Here is a 20,015-nt window from a genome sequence, read left to right on the forward strand (position 1 = left end):
GCGACATGCCACTTCTAGGTGAGATCATTCATTCCTTGAACAACCTATGTAGCCACTATTGAACAAATGTACAGTTTCCCGTTGCGACCCCTAGAATCTATCGCACCCGCAACCCATCATGTCTCCTCTGTCTTTACCCGCGCCGCCGGATCTTCCGATGTACCCAGGCAGATGCGATACAGCAACACAGCTAGATTAGCTATCCAGTATACCGCCCTCACCTCATCTGTCCTCAGTATCATCAGCTGCTCCCTCGCATTTTACTGGTTCTGCCGCATGAGGAAGCGCTTTCGGCACAAGTATGTTTGTATTGCCTCTACAAGTCGCGGGAATGGCATGTTGGCTGACTCTGATGCTGTGTAGACTGATCATGCTACTGGTCCTTGGAGATCTTGTCAGAGCCATGTGGTACTTCGTCCATGCGATCGTGTCTGTCGGACATGGAGCGATCTCCACTTCGTCGCCGTTCTGCCAAACAAGCGGCTTCATGGTTCAGTGGGGTACCGAGGCGACGGGTATGTTTCTTTTCTATTCCGCATAGAACCTTGAGATTAACGACTACATTTAGACTTGTCTATCCTGTTCCTGTCTATCCATGGAGCCATGCAGATCCTGTTGCCCCTTTTCAGAGCTTCCAACTCTGACGGTCTCTTTCGATGGAGGCACTGGGTTTACCTCTGCATCCTTGGTATCTCGACTCTGATGTCGGGGCTCGCTTTCGTCAACCCACATGATGCTTTCGTGAACAATGGCCCTTTCTGTTCTCTGCCCATCAGACCCTTCTGGTACCGACTCGCGCTTGCTTGGATCCCTAGATACGTCATCATTTTCATCGTCCTCGGTCTCGCTATAGCAGTGTATACCTATGTCGCATTTCATTTCAGGTCTTACGATGAGGCCGAGAGAAGATCATCGCTTCCCTCCTTATCGCCAGAGGAACCATCCCAGGTTACAGTCGGGTCGCACCACGAGGGACCGGACACTTCGAATAGTCCTGGTGTGCCAGCTCTGGAGAAAGAGGATCCCCCCCAGCAGACGGATGACTTCGCTCAGGAGAAAGACGACTTCGCCCAGGAGACGACAGATTTCGATGCCTGGAGACCGGACTTCGTTCGGGCAGCGTCAGGCCGCAGGCCCTCCGTGGTCACATTCCGAACGGACGACTCGATCCCCACCGTCCCCAAACTAAATCCGGAGGTTGGCAAGAATGACGCGCAATCTAAATTAGGTGGGCTTGTCGACAGCAACAAGTCCCAGCACCGCAAGTCCACCACGAGCTTCTCGACGGCTCTCAGCAGGAGCACCTCCTTCTCCTTCTCCGAATGCGCCACCGCAACCGATCACACACGAGGCTCGATAGTCGAGTGCAGCCTCCCAGAAGATCCATCCCGCCGTGGCAAAAGGGGCCGGGGCCGTCGCCGGGATCCCGAGACAGCCGAACAGCGCATGGCCCGCACGCGTGCCAACATCCAGCGCCAGCTCGGTCTCCTCTTCATCTACCCGGTCATATACGTCATCCTCTGGATCCCACCCTTTGTCTTCCATTGCATGCAGTACAATGACTACTTGGCCCAGCATCCGCCGGCCTCGCTGTCGACCGTCGTCATCTTCTGCCTCACCATCATGGGCGCGGCGGACTCCTTTGTCTTCAGCCTGCGCGAACGGCCGTGGCGCAAGATTCCCGGCACGGATAAGAGCTTTCTTGGGAGCTTCCGCCCGGCGAAAACCCACAGGGATTCTGATGGTGATGACGAGAAAATTATCACAGGAGATGATACGCCCTCGCCCTCTCACATCTTCAAAAACCCCTTCAGCCGTCTCGCGTCGGGTCATGGGAGCTTGAATCGGGACAGCAGGAGCGAGCGGGCGGTGCTGGCGAGCGAGATGGCGAAAGAGAGGTTGGCGGCTGAGCAGGCGGACCGGAGGGAGCGGACTAAGCAGCGCCAGGCATCGGCTGCTGCTGTGGGCGAGGCAAGTACGGAGGATGTGGTGACGCCGGGGCTTAGCATGGCGGAGTCGAAGAACTGGTGGGATCGGAGGGGAAGCTCGTGGGCTACCTGAGGAGGTTGACGGGATGGGAGAGTGTAACGACTTGACGGACTCTACTCGTATTCTGTTTACAAACAATTCTGAACCCGTTCGTTAGCACTCAGATCTCTTCAGCGAGGCGTGCTTCCGAAAGAGGCAGCGCCGGCTCTTCTTTCGAGACTGGAGGTCTTTGGGACTGGCCCGCTTGGTAGCCCCAAACTTTTTGTTGCCGGTGACACCTAGACACCTAGTTGGTTAAAGGCAGCTTGTTATGTAACCGTGCTAATTGAATTACTGTTTAGAAGAGAATAGGGCGTTTAGTACGCGCTCGTGGTTTAATCGGCCGCACAAGTCAGCACGCTGTGGGCATAAAAACGCCGACGCCAGAACCGCAACATTTACACTCGCATCAGCATCAGCCAATTGATCTTAGTTTAAAGCGCCAGAATACATCTTAGAGTGGTCGACAAGAGCTACTCGTACTGTGTTCTCTTCCTAAACTGCGTTGTGGTGTTGGTGTTAGGGGTGGTGAACGGGGTTGCGGGGAGGTCAGGGGCTTTGGAGCCGGCGTTTTCATGGCCATGATGTGGCAACCAGAGTTCGGTGCCTTTGTATCGTGCACGATCGGCAAGAGTCTGTATGGCGAAAGTGTCACATGACTCTCACTGTGCGATGGTAACGCATAGTGAGAGTTGATGCTGAGACAGCCTGACGAGGTGAAGCTGAAAGGCACCAGGGATACAACTTTGGCTCACCGAACAGTCAACGATAGCTTGCTAGTACACCCCGACATAGAGCTAAACAAGGGTGATAATCTGTTCCGCACCACTGTCGAGCCAGTCCGAATGCATCTTATATCGCTGACTTCGGCTCTCCTTGGTCTCTTCAAGCCGTAAGTCCAGGTGGGCCTCGTCAAATTCAAAGTGACCTACTCGTGAGTACTCGGTATTACTCTTCGGTCGTAAGATTAGACCTTCAGGCCGGCTAGAAACTTTCAGAAGAAAGATCGGAATAACATCGATATCCATCATTACAAAATCTTCCTCGAGGGCATCGAAGGTCGTGAACGCGGGAAGTGTGCCGTTCACGTCTCCAACATCCCGCCTTCGGATCCTTTCTCTCGAGAATTTGTTGCTGAGCGCCCATTCAGCTGGCTGTAGCCGCCCCCTAAGCACCACGATTCCGGACTCGACAGCTCCGTATCTACCATCACTGACTGTGTATTTCGCGGATTTACGAGTCTGACAGCCAAGGATCTCGATACAAATATCTCCCCCCGCGCGGGTAGGCAAATATACAGGGCTGTTGACGGCAGCCCAGGACCATGTAGGCCCTTGATAGACAAGCGGTCTCGGTGTGAGCTCTTCAAGAGAATCGACGCTCCAAAGCAGTTCTGTGGCCAACCGTGATTTCCAGAGCCCAGCAAGATAATCATCACGAAGTATCCTCCCGAATTGCGTCGCAATTCCAGATATGGCCGGAAGGCGGTCAGTAGGCAGAGTAAGGTTGCGATGAGTGTAAGTTCTCACAAGTGAATGCCACAGGGCGACAGGGCGCTCGTAGCTTGGATCATCCGGAGCAAGAGCATCCGTCTTGCTTAGGACAGCGTGTAAAGCAGTTGTAAACAGTCTGTCCGACCTCTTGGTGTTGCGCACAAATTCGTCCTTCCAGCCATCTACAGTATTCTTAACTGCTACATTTTGTTGGCAGATCCAGCGCGTCTGAAGAGAACCATATTCGAGAACTCGCGGCGATAGGAATCGTTCTTGCAAGGCCCACGCCCTGCGGTCTAGCGGCTCAGTGCAATTCTTGATCGGCGGAAGCGGCGGAAGCAGAACAACGGATCCATCTTCACCGTTACGGCACCGGTACGGTAGCTGGAAGACTAACTCGGGTGTTTTGTTGGCCATAGCCGGCCTGTTTTGCAGAAACCCTTCGTGCACGCCATTGGCTCGAGATGCTGCGATGGTCACAGTGGCTTCGCTGTACACGGATGGCATAGAAGCAATCTCTAGGGCCTTGTCATAGGCGTCGTCCTGGATGATGCACAAAGCATCAATCCAAATTTGATTCATGCCCAGTGTTTCTGTGACTAAGACAGCATCTCGCACAGTTGCTGGCAGATCTTGCTCATTGATCACGGACATATGTCGGTGGAGGGTCTTCGTCGTGGTCACATGCTGTTCCCCGCCCCAGCAATAACTCAAAGCGGCATAAGGTTTCACTGTATCCTCAGAGCTAGTTTGGTGGAGTTGAAGGCGCCGGCGGCCGAACTTTTGCAGGATCACGATCAGTCTCGTCGGTAGAAAATCCCCTTTGGGCTTTGGGCATTTCTGATGTGTTGCCTGGCATGTCTCCAGCCAGTGTCGAGCTAAGCTGAAACTGTCTTCCGACGCTGGCGAGATATTAACCGGCCTTGTACAGACATCGTTTGCCGCATTATCGTCTGTACGAGGTTAGCTATACCGGATAAGTCTTAATCGTGTAGGTGCTTTACTCTGCCTTGGAGAGTTGGTCAACTTACCTGCTGCGGCAATGATTTGGAAACTAAAGACTGAACGCAACTCGAAAGCCCTAAGTTCAATCTTACCCTTGCTAGCATCAGGATTAGTACTAGCAAGATCCGTACGTGCTTCTAGAACGCCAAACTTCAAAACGTCGCCAACCACCTCCGCAGCGAGCAACGAGCTTTCCTCGATATTAGATTGGGGGTCTCCAAGAATGCATTCACAAAGGTAGCATCCTTCGCCGGCGGCTTTTCTTACATCCGCCAACGAGAAATCGAATAGGACAATCCCGAAGAGAACGTCTAATGGGTCGTAGAAGTCAGGCATCGCTTGCCACAGGCTACCAAGGTATTCTTTGACTCTTTGGCTCGGTGTTCCGCCGACTGCTTCTATACCTTTCTTTGTGCGGCTTGAAAACCTTTTCAACCATCGATATCTATCTTTGCTGAGATCTAACACCAGCTTTTGACAGTGCTGACATGAATGAGAGGTTGGAAGCAAACGGGATGCCATAGCTCGATGGAGGTGAGAAGACGACTGTTAAGTAAGCTAGAGGAAACTAAAGGAGGCGACTGAGCCCAGAGAACTCCATTGCAACCCTCAAGGAGCGCCCCCTCATATATACGTGTGTACTATTGAGGCTGAGTGCTGCGCCTTGTGCTGAGTGCTGAACATGGATTCGTCCCACGAGCGTGTGGTACAAGGATCCCAGCTGTGCTTTCCGCGGCGTTTCCCCTCTCAACTGAGCTCCTGTCTGTCAAGCTCATTCCATTAGCAATGACCTTGCGGTCTTCAAAAAGACTTGTGATCTCCAAAGCAGCTACCCATGCACGTAACTACCTAAGAACTACTTGTATCGTGATGGAAGCGACGTCCCGTCTTCAATGGCAGTCTTCAAATCAAGGCATTTTGCTGGACGCAGAAGCGCGACGCAGTCTATGTATACTTCTAGAGTCAGACTCTGCATAGCTTCTCGGAGCGAGTCGTCAGGTTGAAATCCGGAGCCTCAGATGTCTCACCGGTGTTGTTGTGCATCCTATCTCGAGCGAGTTGACCTATCGCAAGCGGCTCCTGAGCGAATTTCACGTCCTCGTAGTATTGTTGTGCGGTTATAAGATTTTAGTACCAGCATATTAGCAGATGAACAGTCGTTCGAGGCAATTCCTCTACCAAGAGAACCTTCTAAGAACTCCTTAATGTTACCAAGATTCCTGCTCACACGACGCCAGAACGCCACGCTTTTCCCAAGACGAATTCACACGACAGACCGCCCCGGCATTCACGGATGTTACAGTCAATCGCCATCTACTTCGTTCCCTTCCCTTTTGCCTCGTTTTCGCCCAACTCCCTGATAAACACCTTCACCTCCCCCTCCCCCAGCACCTCCTCCCCGTCCTCGAACCCGGGGCTCACACCCACAGCGAGGAACTTCCCATCCCCACTAAATGCCAACGCAGCCACACTAGCCGGATACCGCTGATACTGCCGTATCCTCCTCTTCGCATTCGCATCCCACAGCGCGACAACGCCGTCGCCGCCGCCCGTCGCGAACGTGCCAAGCACGGGGTGGAACGCGAGCGCGTTGACTGGGTAGACGATATCCACGCCGTTATCAGAGGCCTGCCGGTGGCACTTAAAAGCGTATTTCCGCGCCTGGGAGGATTCGGACGGGTCGAACCATTCGACTGCTACCCGGCCTTCGATGCTGGAGGAGGCATACCCGGCATCGTTGGGCATGCAGGCGACGGCGCGGGTCATGAATTTCAGCGAGGATTCGCGATGTTGCCACGGCTCGAGCTCGGTGGTGTTGGGGGGTGGTTGAGAGGACTGTGAGCAAAGGAGGGCAAGTGTGCGCAGGTCGTAGATGTGGACGAGGCGGTTCGCCATGGCGACGACGAGTTTGGTGGGCGTGCGCGAGAGGGAGAAGGGCTTTGCGGGTAGCGGGACGGTGTTGGGGGCGTGAGAGATCATGTCGGAGGGGAAGTGGATGTGCAGTGTCTTGTCCCAGGAGGCGGAGATGAGAAGGTCATGTTCGGAACTGTACACGACGGACTTGACGCCGGCTTCGTGGGTGGAGAGAATGGACTGCTCGCCAGTTGTGAGATCTATCCTGTGAGATTGTCAGCACCTTACAGTCTCGCAATGCGAGAGCTTCGGGAAAATCGACGTACCTCCTCACGTCCCAGTCCAGGCCTACGCTAAAAGCTTCATCATCGTCCTTGCCGAAGCATACGTCTAGCACGGGCGCACGATGTTCGAACTTGCGCACGAGCTGATTGGGTTGACCTTCGTGCTCATCGTAGAGATATACGTGCCTGTCCCACGAAGACACAAGCAACCGCGAGGAGGAATCGGGCGCAAACTTGAGAGCGGATATAGCATCGCTGGGCGGTTCTGATAGCTCTTGCTGGTCTATCAACCTCGTCAGCAGCGACCTAGGTGTGTATATTGTATGCGACTTACTCGAACTCATTGCGATGTCGTCTATGGACCGTCGTGTTTGTTGCTCTTCCGTCGCGCTCCAAAATGTTCTTCGAGTCGCGAAGCTCCCCCGCGGCCTTGGCTTCACCGAAACCCACAACAGCAGCCCGCAACCGTCTCCCTTGCAAATATCACCAAGATGCCTTTCGCGCAATTAGTTATCGGGGCGCCTGGCGCGGGCAAGTCTACCTACTGCGATGGCATGCAACAGTTCATGTCCGCTATCGAGCGCAAATGCTCCGTGGTCAACCTCGACCCCGCCAACGACCACGTCTCCTACCCCGTTGCGCTCGACGTGCGGAATCTAGTCACGCTGGAGGAGATCATGGAGGCTGAAGAGCTGGGGCCGAATGGAGGAGTGCTGTACGCGTTGGAGGAGCTGGAACACAACTTTGAGTGGCTAGAGGAGGGCTTGAAGGAGCTAGGAGGTACCAGCTCTCCCACAACTCGGCCTATGCTAGGTTGCTGATGGATTTATTCTGTAGATGACTACGTACTCTTCGACTGCCCAGGCCAAGTCGAGTTGTTCACGCACCACTCCTCACTCCGCAACATCTTCTTCCGTCTTCAAAAGCTCGGGTACAGAGTCCGCCCTCCCTTCTGCAGCCCTTCTCCCCCTACCCTTATCATTTAGACCACTATAAGAGCCCTCTCGCTGACAGCTTCCTCTCATATAGCTCGTAGTCGTATCTCTGACAGACTCTTATGTCTTGACCCAACCCTCCCTCTACATATCCGCGCTGCTCCTCGCCCTGCGCAGCATGCTGCAGATGGACCTGCCTCACCTGAACGTCCTGACCAAGATCGACAATTTACACACCTACCCCGCGCTTCCCTTCAACCTAGACTTCTACACCGAGGTGCAAGAGCTCGACTATCTCCTACCCTACCTCTCCGCCGAACAAACATCCCGCTTCGGTCCGACGTCCACAAGCCCCGCCGCCCCGCCTCAAGACTCCAAATTCGCCTCCCTAAACAAAGCAATCGTCGAGCTAATCGAAGAGTTCGCCCTCGTCGGCTTCGAGACCCTCGCAGTCGAGGACAAGAAATCAATGACCATGCTTCTCCGCGCCATCGACCGGGCCTCAGGCTACGTGTTCGGCAAGGAAGGCGCTAACGAGACCGTCTGGGGCATCTCGATGCGTAATGACGCGGTCACTATGGATATTAGAGACGTGCAGGAACGGTGGATTGATCGGCGGGAGGACTTTGATGAGATGGAGAGGAGGGAGTGGGAGGAGCAGGGGAGGAGGGAGAGGGGGATTGATGCTGAGAGTGGAGGGGATGGTGGTGTGGAGGATGGGAGGGATGGGAGGGGAGGTGATGGGGAAGAAGGAGCAGAAGGAATGAGGGAGACGGTGGAGGAAGACGACGATATGGAGGCGATGCAGAGGGAGTTTGAGGCTGCGAAAGCCAAGGAGAAGGCTAGTGGGGGTGGGAGTGGCATCAAGATTGTGAGGAAGCGTTAGAAGTGCGTATCTACGGTACAAGTCGCTCTCACTGGGGCTTTAAGGGATTTGGACGGCGGTTAGACAGACATTAATCAGCATCAGACACAACAAATATCATGGCCCTATGGGTTATCTAGTACCTCTCTCCAGGAGCCTGATCACATGACCGCTCACATGATAGATTGACGTCCAGAGCGAGAAGGAAGGACATTCCGCAAGTCTGCCCGTCCTCTCAGCGGAGAAGCCAGTGACTCAGACAAAGCCATGTTGGTTCGGGGGATGATGAATCGACGCGACTGTCATCGCTGAAGGACCGATCATCCAACCACACATCTCCCTCTTCTTGAAATGTTGGTGGCGTCCAAGTGACAATATTATTGGCCCATTAATGTCTTTAGCTGAATCCAGCGGTGCGGAACCTGGCGACGACCGGTCAACGGGCCGCAGAACCCGGACAGTTCGCCCGCACCAGTGGTTGCTCATGTGGATGCCTAGCGTGGTTGGATGCAGACGTCAAACCTGGAAGGATTGTGGCTGATGGCATGGGCATGAATGGCAGAGCATAGCCTCAGCAGCTGAAGACCGAGGGATGAGGCTTTTACGGTGTTCTTTCCTATTGCAAGAGAGGAAGAGACACAAAGGAAGGAGTAGACAAATGAGAGCAACGGCTACATATCCGTGATGCGTAAGACTCATGTCCTTGGACATCTCGAGCATGCGGCAGAAGATAATGACGTGCATACCCAAACGCTCAGGTCGGGCAGGATTGCAGAAATCCCCGTCAGGCTGCCGCATTTCCGTCTTTCTCCCGTCACCATTCTCCTCCTTCCTGCCGTCTCAAAGGAAGAGACGCGCAGACCCGCACCAGCATGCCCTCTGCATGGAGGAGACAGCAGTTTAGCGCAAAACCCGGCGCTTAGATCCCCCATCGGGCAAGTTTGCCCGAATCACAGGCCTCGAAGCGGGTGACGATATGCACTACTGCGGGTGCTCAACCTCCCAGACACGAGCTAGGACGCTGCAAACGCTAGCGGCATGCAAATGAACCCACATTCCCTTCATCTCGGGCGCCTATCGTGGCTGGCGTGCCGGCGCCTGTGCTGTGCCACGTATCAGACGCGGTCACTGTCATTTCGGGTTGTGTAATCTGAGCGGCTAACGGCAGGGAAGGTATGGAGGCAGTGAAGGCAGTGAAGGCAGTGGAGGCTGCGGGAGGCTGCGGTTGTAAGAAAGGAGGGGGGTACCCTGTCTTTTTCGCAGAGAGACCGATTGCCAAGGTTGTTGGTGACCGGGTTGAGGATCCTTCGCTGTTCTTCGAGAGTTCTAGGTACTGGTAGAAATGCTGCTGCCTGGTTAAGATCACATCGAATGGCCGTACGAGTTAACTGGCGATGTGTTGGAAGGAGGAACTTTCTGAGATGAATGGCACACTCGCGGATTGCTAAATGGAAAACGAGATGCCTCCAAATGCCTGGCAGAAATAATGCTCCCTTCGGAACGCTAAAAGTAACCTCCAATGCAGTGTCCCCATTACGCCTCGCGATGCTTTGGTATACGCAAAGAAAACAGATTTGCCACCCCCTAGTGAAATGCAGAAAGCCGACGCCAGAGGTTCCCCTGTATAAGAGGTCCGCAATAGCCCTCCTGATTTTCCGGAACAATCCTTATGAAGATGTTACATGGCGCCGAGCCCTACATTAATCGTTGAAATATGGGTGCTGGATTGCTAAGAGGCGACGGTCTGTTGCTCGCCGGCGCGCTGTGTCTGAGCTCGAAGCGCTTCGGACAGCCGTCCTCGCTACAAAAGCATGTCAGTGATGCACTATCATAGTAGCACAGAACGTTTGACGTACGTATGCCTTCTTAGTGTATCTTTGCGCGCAAAGCAGGCGTCACAGAGGGGGCATTGCCAGTTTCGTGATTTGACGTGCACCTGTACCTTCTGTCAGAACAGCTGCCTAGTGGCTTTGGGACGATGTCTCTTACACTCTGCTCGTGCCTCAAGAGACAAGTTTTCCTCACGAACTTCTTCGTGCAGCCCTTGTATTCGCAAGGGTTCGGATACTCCCGCGTGGGGTTGTGGACCTCCATGTGCGACCGGTGGTTGTAACTCCTTTGAAAGAGCTTGTGGCAGATGTGGCACTCGTAATTGGCGTTCTCCTGAGTCGTCGGGCGCCGTATACTTCTGACGCGTTTGATGTCCTTGGTGGTAACAGCTTCCGTCTCTCTTGAATTCCGCTTCGTTGTCCGTGGGGTAGAAATGGTATGGTCCAGTCCGTATTCAGGTGTTTTGTCGATGCCATGGTTTGGCGTGGGGGATACAGGCATGTGATGGCTACGGAAACTTGGTGCAACCAGGGTGCTTGAGAGGCGTTCCGGACATATGGTGGTGTTTTGAAATCCAACGACACCATGCGAACTGGAGTCATTGCTCAACCACTCCTGACAGGGCTGCTGTTCAGTCTTTGGAATTTTTGGATCCGATCCATTTTGTGAGTAGATCGAGGGTTCGTGCGTCGAGGGGATTTGAGATTCGCTCACAAGGAGACAGTCGGAGGGGGCGGGCGAAAGTCTGCTGTCAAAGGAGTCGGCTGTTGCCCAGTACGAAGCAGAATTCCAGGTCAATGGTGACTGCGACATTGGAGCACCTGTGTTGAAGGCTCCATACCACGGATCAACCTGTGAATCGGGAAACGAGGGTACGGTGCTGCTAGCGAGCGGATACGTCCACGGTTCCAGTGGTTTTGATGAAGGAGGACAAAGCGTAATGTCACTGTACGCTTCGACACTCGAGAAAGGCAGCACAACGTTATACAACCCGAGGCCATCTGGGGCGCTACTTGGACGATCAGATTCGCTTCGCGCTGGCGAAGGATAAGCAATGGTTCGTCCGAGCGCAGAGCGTGTCTGCGGGCGCTGGAAAGGCGAAGCCGCTGAAAGCGGCGATGTAGCCGATGAGTCCATGGAGATATCTGAGGTTGTCCGATGTACCAGGTATGTATGCAGATGTTTTCAGGCGATCGACAGAGATATTGGAGGAGCAACAGCTCTTCTTGGTACAAGTAATGGCGTCTTGAGGCTTGCCAGTTATCAACCGACGACACGGATTATATGTGAAGCTCATCGAGACTCTACTAGTGTGATGGTGTTAACAAACAAGTATCATGTATTTTTGAACTGCGGCGGTGTGGTGGAGACAAGAGTTGTCGGTATGGAGCATGTCAAGGCAGACTCGGAGATGAATCTGAGCCATTCCGCTCGGGAAAGAAGCTAGTCATCAGTGAGCCGCGGCGGCAAGCGTTAAATGCGTGCAAAGAAGACGGAAGAGGCTGCGCTGCCTGATGCGTTCGAAGAATCTTGCACAGCTCTGCGACCTAGTTCGTGCTAGAGCATAGGCCTGATTGATCCTCTTGCTAGCGTGACCCGAGAGTACGGCTCCGCAAAGCGGTTCGGAATCAGAACGGCTTCGCTCGTGCGCCTCTTTCTTAGCCGCAGTCAAGGCGTTCGACTAGGGTATCTCCCTGCATGTTCATCATGGTCATAGCACAGGTTGCGCGCTTAACTGGTAAAATTGGAGTGCAGTCGCCAACGCCTGCCACGCATGTGCATGGAAACGCAATATGCTTTACGAGAGAGTGTTGAAGCAGACGCGGAGATCTGCTAATGACATATATTCTGTTTGACCAAGCTGGAAGAGAGAGCTCTGGAGCCAGCCCGGTGCCGCTTTACGAGCCTAGCTCATTCCTGATCGACCTGTGCCTCTTGAGTTTGTTGCTGAGCGATCGTCGCAGCGAGCTGGTTGACTTGCGAACTGAGTCTGATGACCAGTGACCTCAGGTCTTCATTTGACTCGTATGAATCCCCTGTGATGCGGCGGCGATGCGAGGGAGATCTGCCCGTGGGCGAGCCGCCATCCAGCGAGGCTTGGACGAGGGTAGCTGGCACCAACAGCCGTGGAGACTTCAGCGACGCTCTTAGCGTTGCCCGCTTCATGGCTCCCTTGGTCGTTGCAGACTGGGGTCCGCCCATCGAGGATACTACAGAACCACGGGCAATATGACGCTCTGCGAGGTATTGGCGCCCGTTCTCATAGATCCAAATTGCGCCTACGTGAGGCAGGTGTGTGGCTTTGAGAAGCATGATACGTGCGCTTCTGATCTTCTCCGATGGAAGGATTAGCCTTAGTGGGCGAAGGAGAAGCGGTATGAGGTTCCTATTGTGGCTGGTTAACACTGATCGTGGTTGTCAGAATGTTAGGCGCGGCATTAGAGACTACGGCAAGAACCGAATGAGCATGCGAGGTTTGCTTCGCCAGCGGTGTTGCATAGGAGATGATTCCGCACAGCCGGCGTATAATCGGTGATAGAGGTAGAAACCAAGTTCTAGTGAGCGTAGTAACCACCTGCAGCATGAGGATTCGGGCACAACTTAGAAGGTGACCTTGACCCTTGATGCTTGTCCATGCCGGTAGATGCAGTATCCATAGCGCAAGCGCTCAGAGTACTGGGCACTTGCCGCGATGTTCGAAGTAGTTCTCAGAATAGAACTTGGTACTCACAAAGGCGGCAGAAAATACGTTAAGCGGTTTGACGTCGACGCTTCCAGGACGTACACCGAATATCTGCAGCCAATTCAGTATTGCTGCGGTTCGTGAAATGAGCCTTGAACTTACACAAAAAGGTATTCATCGCGCGCGTGCTCGATAATCTGCAAGGTAAAAGCGGTGCAATCTCAGCCAATCGATTCTACGAAACAGGGATTTTCGGCAAGCGAAACCGCAAGCCGCAAGCCGCAAGCGTAGCTCCACCACCCCAACACCCACCTTGGTCAAGCTATTGCTGAGCAAAGAAATCAAAGACGTGATCAAAAGGATGTTCGTCAAGCACACAAAGACAAGCTGCACAGCCCGATCAGCAGGTTCTCAAGCCATGCGGGCTCCATAACAATACCATCACTGGTGGTCCTAGATAAGGCGAGCTTGATTGACGACGACTTAGCAATGGAGAAGGACCACCTGCGTAGATAGTACTCACATTTCTTGGGCAACATCCTGTGCACACCGGATTAGCCACAGTTCAGGGCCGGTTAGCCACAGCTGCAGCAGATGCATAACTCACGAAACCAAGATAGCTCGACCTGACCGGAAGTGTTAGTGCATTCCATCATGGGGAGGGACGCAGTCACCGTCATACCCGAAGAATACCTTGATCAATATCCATGACATTTCTCCTGGCGAAAAGTGGCCACGGGCCAATAGAGTGAATGTGGTGAGGAAGCCTAGCTTTCATCAGTCGAGGAGTGCACACTACGGCACACAAGTTAGGAGCCTTAGCATTTACCTAGATAGAGGATGACGACGAGGCTTAAGAACTTGATGAAGTCTTTTGTCTGGTGGTTCGTTAGCGAGGCTGAGCAGGTTGACCGCCGAGCAGGCTGACCATTTCTTTGAGGCACGGAATCTGCAGGAATCAGCAGGTGTCAGAAAATCTCTCACCGCCGATCAAGTCTGAAATGTTTGCTTACGAGTGTGCCGAAGTATTGGTTCAAACTAAGCAGTGAGCAGATTCTAGAGACGCAGTACTTTAGCGGATGTACCAGGCGACCACGGCAAGGCCGGACAGACCTTGGAACAAGGAAGAGAGCCTCGAGTGCTAGTATATCAAACGATGTGTCCACTATGCCATGCGAATGTCGGACAAGCCCGATAACCCCTGCAAGAGGTTAACTCCTTCGCTCTGGGAAGAGAGAACACTGAACCAGGAGAGCTTCGCGACCACCTGCCAACCAGCAGCAAGACTTACTGGTAATCAGGAACGCAACGCCGACCGCAACGATTCCAATATCCCAGAGGCTCCAAAAGTCAGTAGCGTAGAACGCATGACCGGCATCTTGGTACTCCCCAACTGTGGTATCAAGAGTCAGTGACGGTGGCGGCTTAAGGAAGTAGCAAGCAACTTGCACTCATCATATGCGAATCCAGCTATGAATATGTAGAGGAACACCTCCGCTGGCGTGATGGAGTAGAACCTCTGCTGGACGAGGACAATGTAGTACAGAAGAAGAAATCCAAGGAAGAACAGAACCTCAAAGGCCTTCAGGTACCGTGGGACGCGAAGTCTACTGTATGGATCCGCTCTCCTGTTCAGACATCCCACGTCAGCTCTTGAAAACGAAACGTATCTTCGCTAGCGATCGCCGTTATCAACAGTGGTACAGTAGATGGCGTCGTAACGTCAGATAGCTCCGACAGGCCTCCAGAGAAGAGACATGCCATATTGGAATAACTGGCGTATTAGCAGGCTAAGGGAGGTACTTACTTTTTGTTGTATATCCTTGCTTTTTTGACAGAGGTTGTGCTTAACGTTTCCCAGAAGACAATATCCCCTGCGTAGCCCGTCAGTAATGCCCGATAAACTTCAACGCCACCCCTCGACACCAGAGCATGGAGAGACTTACCCCTCCAGATACCGTTGATCATCTTCTGGATCACTCTTTGGCTGAGGAATTTCTTTGCACCGCAGATAGCGGCAATCTCCAGTGCATTGAGACTCTCGAACGAGGCAGCAAAACTGTCCTCCTCGCGAGCACCATCCATACCGTCGGTGACACGGTCAGTACCAAAATAAGATGACAGTCCGGACAATCGAGGCGGTTCAAGTCCGTTCAGAAGCGGTGTACGTTCGCCAGATAGGTTTCTGTCTATGGGTGAACTTGAAGACCGTGTGATGCCAGCCTCTGGATCCTCTGGTTCGTCGTGATGAGCGGCGGTAGGGGAAAGCTCGTAAAGCAGATAATCGATGGCTTCCCGTTCAGTAATATGAGTGACGAAGCGCCATGCAACGATCTCGCAGGCGAGACCACGCGTCTCATTCACGCCGCGGTCGTCATCAGACTCGAGGGCGGCGAAATGACCTTTGAGGGCTCTGAAGGTTCCATCAGCTACGGCTTCTTCACCACCGGGGCCTGCACGCACAGAAGAGCGGAGACTATGGCTTGATGTTTGACATTGTCTGACAGATGTTTGATCAGGGGACTTAGACAACGCCCATACTGGATTGTCCGAAGCTCCTCGAAAGTGTGTGGAGTCTGTATAGCCTCAACGAAGTAGCTAAGGGTCTGGTCAGCATGGGATAGTCCGCAAATAATGTATACAAGAATATTCATTGCACCAGACACCGATCAAATAAGGATCCCATCCGCCGCTTCTCCTTGCCGCACGGCTAAATCAATATGAAATGCACATCCGTCAAAAAATAGTCCTTCAAGAAGCGAGGAGCGCGTTGCACTTAAAAGGGCAGTAGAAACGACGCCAAAACATTCAAGTTGCCTGAATCGTTGACGTACAAAGAGAGACCTCGAACTATATTCGCAAAAGATTGATGTTCGTCAACATCAGGGACTGGCGGTGTATTGTCAGACCAATTGGGGTCCACTGGTGTCGTTGGTCGTGATGGCATCCCGGTAGCTTCTGATAGTGCTAAAGATGCTGTGATGGAGCTCTTGTTTGCTTAAAGTAGGCCGTTACGGGCTTGACAACGCTTCCTAGAGCTTGCCATGATGCAGATTTCAAGGCAGTTGGGGTAGCTCCAATCAGGTTTGGCGTTAGACAGTCACGTGACTTCGCTTCCAAGTTTCGACATGAAGGAGCAGCAACCTCTTTCACGAACCTCAGACGCGTTCCGAGGTCAATAGACATCAGCATGAGGAACCTCAAACTTCTGTAAGACCCACAGATTGTAGTGGATATCTATGACGCTGGCGTCGAGTGGTTTGGCCGCGGCTAGAGGTGCAGTCCTCAGAGGCTGGCCATCAATGCAGGTGTACTGCTATACAGACTGCAATATCGAAGCAGGGACGTAAAAGACGCCTAAGACGAAAGACCTCAGGACTGTGCACAAAAGCTCTACAAGTTAAAGGTCATCGGCATCAAGAACCCTCAGCTCCTGCGTAGAATGGCGCGCGCTATTTTAAACATCGGCAGCAGTGAGATACCAAGGGAGTCAGAGTAGAACTCGCCTCACCAATTCGTATCATGTATCGTGACTCCAACTTCTGTGTTGGGAATGAACCTACATGGATTAAGTCTGACCTCATCGCACGAACAACTTTCCCTCAGTTCTGAGCGTCCCAGCGCACTGAGTTGCACCCACCTTTCCTTTCAACTCTGAACTGTTCACATCTTAGCATGCTATTGATTGATGCAGAAACTTTGAGCTCTTTCCCGTGTGCAATGAGTGAGGTGCGCGCGAGCCGCCCAATCACCCTAGGAGTGTACCAGAAGGCGATCGCAGGTACACCAGCTCACCGACCGAGAAGGTCGAAGCGTGGCGACAACATCACTCCGACTGCTTTTCTTTCAGAAGCTATCACCGCGCAAAATTCGCTGTCAAAGTCTGAGATTCCGGCGAGGACACTACATCCCAATGAGTCCAGAACCGGCCGTACCTCGATACCGGCCCATCACAACGCCAAAGGAGCTCTCATCAAACATGCAGGCACCCTCCAGCCACTGAACAAGCAGCCAAAGCTAGGAATGAGACATAGGAAGCACCCGGAGGCCAAACGTACGGCTTTGCCTCCAGGCAAATCTCTCACTGCCAGAGAAACAGTGTCAGAGGATGCCGTCGGGCACGACCGCCACGGGGCTGCTGCAACGAGTGAGGTTCAACCAGCGCATATCTATGACTTCGACGCATCTGGTTCTGACGTTGTTTGTCCTCACGTTCGAAGTACTGCTGCTCATCAGCCCACCGTTAAGCGGCCAAGGCGGCATCTTGAGCCATCGGCTGACGCTCACCTTACGGCACGCCGTGATGACAGAGAAGCTTCACTAACTGCAAATCTCTCTCACGCTTCTACAGCGGCTCGGGACGTACCGGAACAGAAAGTCCGCATAGAGGTCGTCGACGAACCTGGAACGAACCAACCTCCTGCAAGGAAGAAGAAGAAAAAGAGACGGCTGCCAGTAAGCGAGCTTGCGCTTGTCCCAAACATCAACCATGCAGCTCAAGGTGATGTATGTATAATCCAATAGAACCCGTGCTACCGCGAGACTAAGGCATCGAAAGTTGCAGGCCAATCCTCAAAGCTCCGACAGCCAACCAGGGGAGGAAGACCCCATCGATGACAGGCAAGCCGATCCGCTGGTGCACGAGACAGGACCGAAGAGGCGGACTCCGTCGTCGGCACGACGAAAGCCGCTCAGTGTGCTCCAGAAAGCTATCAAGAAGCCCAGGGCCACAGATCCCACGCAGCTTGACCTCTCCCCCTTCAAGGTTATCAAAACAGTGATCGTCAGTTCTCAGTCGAGCGCCTCGAGCCATGATGGGTTCATTGGATCTGAGCTATTTGTGCCTCCTAGACCTGTTAACAGGAGGCGTTCAAAGGCGGATACTATTGCCTTCCACGGCACCTATGGTGAACTGAGTCTCGCTGTAGGAAGTCCGCCTGTCACATTCTCCGCTGGCCCTCTCCCGGATGGACACCTTCTCGTACAAGGGGATCCCATAACAGTTTCGTCTGCACCCCTGAGTAACTCGTCCTCCAAGTCGGGTATGCTGGCTTCAGAATTCGGTGAATTGTCATTGATGGAGCCCCAAAAGCGGTCTGCAGAAGCTTACACCGGTTTGCTACCAGTATCTGAAGCTAACAGGTCCACCGCCGGCCGGAAGCGCGGTCGCGAGATGACCCAGGAGGAGGTCTTCCGTGAGCTAGCGCAAATCACAGCACCCGCAAGGTCTCGATCAGAGTCTGCTCCAGACGACACTCCTGCTGAGGGCGAAGAAACGGAAGCGGAAGCATGCGAGGAGGATGAATCTGAAAACGAGCACAGCCCTGCGCCCTCAAGGCATCATCGAAGATACTCTAGAAGCATTTGTACGGAGCCTGTGGAGGATATTGAGATGCTGGACGAGGAAAATGTACTAATCGTAGCGGACGCCACGCACAGAAATCGCAATCGCAACGGTTCAGGTTATCGAGCCCAGTACAGTTGCAGGCAAGATGTAGAAAGTGGTGAAGAGGTATACCTCCCAGGCCAAGCGGCCAGGATGGAGTCTGACGGTGCATGGATAGAGGTTTCTGAAGAGATACTTGATGATACTACGTTGGTCATCCACGCGACACAAGTCGCACCCGTATCTCAAGGGAGCACTCTCAAGTCAATCATGAAGACTGGTTCGTTTGAGAGCCTCCTTTGGCCTCGCGTCACTAACCCGTCCAGGTTCCAAGAATGCCCGGCTGCCTGCAGATGAGTCCGGTGCCGGTACCTGCCTTGTTGACCGTCAAGGTATGCGATGCATATGCGTCGAAACATCTACCCACGCGCTGACTGTATCACAAAGGTGATGCAAGTATCCGCGTAGAAGTGCCTGAGTCCTCCCATTACTTCAGTACGGCAGAACGACAGTTGCGCGTTCCGGCCACCAGTCCAAGCGCATACCATCCGAGCTCCCATGGCACCAGATGCGTGGAAGAGACAGATGACGAGCTCCTCGAGCCAGGCGTCCCATCTGACACCGAGCCACCGATGCAGAGAGGATTCAGCCTAATTCGGGTGCACCCAAGGCCGGACCTGGTCAGCACAACCAAGCACACGGGCCTGCCCAAGCCTTTGAAGACACTGACCGAGGCCGCGCGCCGTGAGCTTGGGACAACTCCAGCAGGGAGACGGAGGACTGCATCTCTGCGATTTAACCGCCATTCAAGGCGCATCAGCAGAAATCCAATGGTTAAGCAGCAATTATCATTGGCCGGAACGAACGTGCTCCGAACGTCAGAGCAGAGTCAAAGGCGGAGTAGAGCGTGGAATGCAGGCACGTGCGTCTACCAAGATAAGCCTCGCTGATCGCCCTGTTGATCCGGACTGGCTTCCTGGTTGTCCGCGTCGCGGTGTTCATTTGCTGGAATTGCCATATCAGGGGTTCATCTTAAGGAGACTTGCAGAGTCTTGGCTATCTGCACACACAGCGTATTTACCTAGACATGCAGAATCTAGTTGCACCAGTCCTGCCGTCTTTCGGAGAGTAGTGATGATTGTGAAGCCCTCCAGGTGATTGCTGGAGCAACCCGACAGCTGCATGGCCCAAGGCCGCCGATCGAGGTTCCCCCACGTCCTGCTGGCAGGAGTGACAACTGGACAAGCTTTTTGGAAAGTCCGAAGGCTAGCCAGCTCGGGCTAGACGCAGGAACCATCCGTGGTCAGCGAGGATCCCCCGGCTGTCCGACTGACTTTTACGTCGGCGTTTCGCATCTCTGACCACGGAGCTCTCACCTACAGCTTCGAAACAACACATGACAGCACGACAGAATATGGCAGCTGCGGTCGTCAATCTCAGTCAGGATGGTCCAGAAACACAGCAGGAGCATCCACTGCCCTCAGCGGCTTACGTCAGGACCCCATCTCTTTTATTGGAAGCCTGCGACCAGGTCATGCACGGCCTGGCGGTGCAGCAGTTGGGGAGCCGACGTCCAAGTCCACACCAACGCCGATGACACCTCGTACCGGATGCAGCAAAAATAGGGCCCAACGCCTCTTTGCATCACTCAG

The 20,015-nt window shown here is 53.6% G+C and overlaps 7 protein-coding genes across 7 annotated transcripts; 3 read left to right on the forward strand and 4 right to left on the reverse strand.

The window, feature by feature from the left end:
• Positions 1-171: 171 nt before the first annotated feature.
• On the forward strand, positions 172-2,061 carry W97_00211 (uncharacterized protein; the record flags this gene model as incomplete). The annotated part of the gene is made up of 3 exons (XM_007778128.1): positions 172-299; positions 364-515; positions 569-2,061. 3 exons carry the CDS (start codon positions 172-174, stop codon positions 2,059-2,061), a joined length of 1,773 nt encoding a protein of 590 aa, XP_007776318.1.
• Positions 2,062-2,825: 764 nt separating this feature from the next.
• Positions 2,826-4,862, reverse strand: W97_00212 (uncharacterized protein; the record flags this gene model as incomplete). Its single annotated transcript, XM_007778129.1, has 2 exons — positions 2,826-4,474; positions 4,553-4,862. 2 exons carry the CDS (start codon positions 4,860-4,862, stop codon positions 2,826-2,828), a joined length of 1,959 nt encoding a protein of 652 aa, XP_007776319.1.
• Positions 4,863-5,840: 978 nt separating this feature from the next.
• On the reverse strand, positions 5,841-7,008 carry W97_00213 (cell cycle arrest protein BUB3; the record flags this gene model as incomplete). The annotated part of the gene is made up of 3 exons (XM_007778130.1): positions 5,841-6,645; positions 6,707-6,947; positions 6,999-7,008. 3 exons carry the CDS (start codon positions 7,006-7,008, stop codon positions 5,841-5,843), a joined length of 1,056 nt encoding a protein of 351 aa, XP_007776320.1.
• Positions 7,009-7,155: 147 nt separating this feature from the next.
• On the forward strand, positions 7,156-8,485 carry W97_00214 (uncharacterized protein; the record flags this gene model as incomplete). Its single annotated transcript, XM_007778131.1, has 3 exons — positions 7,156-7,444; positions 7,502-7,602; positions 7,694-8,485. The coding sequence occupies 3 exons, from the start codon at positions 7,156-7,158 to the stop codon at positions 8,483-8,485; spliced, it is 1,182 nt and encodes a 393-aa protein (XP_007776321.1).
• A 1,674-nt stretch (positions 8,486-10,159) lies between these two features.
• W97_00215 (uncharacterized protein) lies at positions 10,160-10,558 on the reverse strand (the record flags this gene model as incomplete). The annotated part of the gene is made up of 3 exons (XM_007778132.1): positions 10,160-10,265; positions 10,321-10,400; positions 10,454-10,558. 3 exons carry the CDS (start codon positions 10,556-10,558, stop codon positions 10,160-10,162), a joined length of 291 nt encoding a protein of 96 aa, XP_007776322.1.
• A 1,647-nt stretch (positions 10,559-12,205) lies between these two features.
• W97_00216 (uncharacterized protein) lies at positions 12,206-15,924 on the reverse strand (the record flags this gene model as incomplete). Its single annotated transcript, XM_007778133.1, has 14 exons — positions 12,206-12,680; positions 13,501-13,517; positions 13,585-13,603; positions 13,660-13,744; positions 13,807-13,855; positions 13,906-13,926; positions 13,991-14,033; positions 14,091-14,178; positions 14,269-14,370; positions 14,394-14,605; positions 14,785-14,851; positions 14,924-15,390; positions 15,441-15,575; positions 15,812-15,924. The coding sequence occupies 14 exons, from the start codon at positions 15,922-15,924 to the stop codon at positions 12,206-12,208; spliced, it is 1,893 nt and encodes a 630-aa protein (XP_007776323.1).
• A 773-nt stretch (positions 15,925-16,697) lies between these two features.
• On the forward strand, positions 16,698-19,313 carry W97_00217 (uncharacterized protein; the record flags this gene model as incomplete). Its single annotated transcript, XM_007778134.1, has 4 exons — positions 16,698-17,483; positions 17,536-18,643; positions 18,690-18,755; positions 18,811-19,313. 4 exons carry the CDS (start codon positions 16,698-16,700, stop codon positions 19,311-19,313), a joined length of 2,463 nt encoding a protein of 820 aa, XP_007776324.1.
• Positions 19,314-20,015: the final 702 nt, after the last annotated feature.

Source organism: Coniosporium apollinis (assembly GCF_000281105.1).
Source record: "Coniosporium apollinis CBS 100218 chromosome Unknown supercont1.1, whole genome shotgun sequence".
Classification (NCBI taxonomy): Eukaryota; Fungi; Ascomycota; class Dothideomycetes; genus Coniosporium; species Coniosporium apollinis.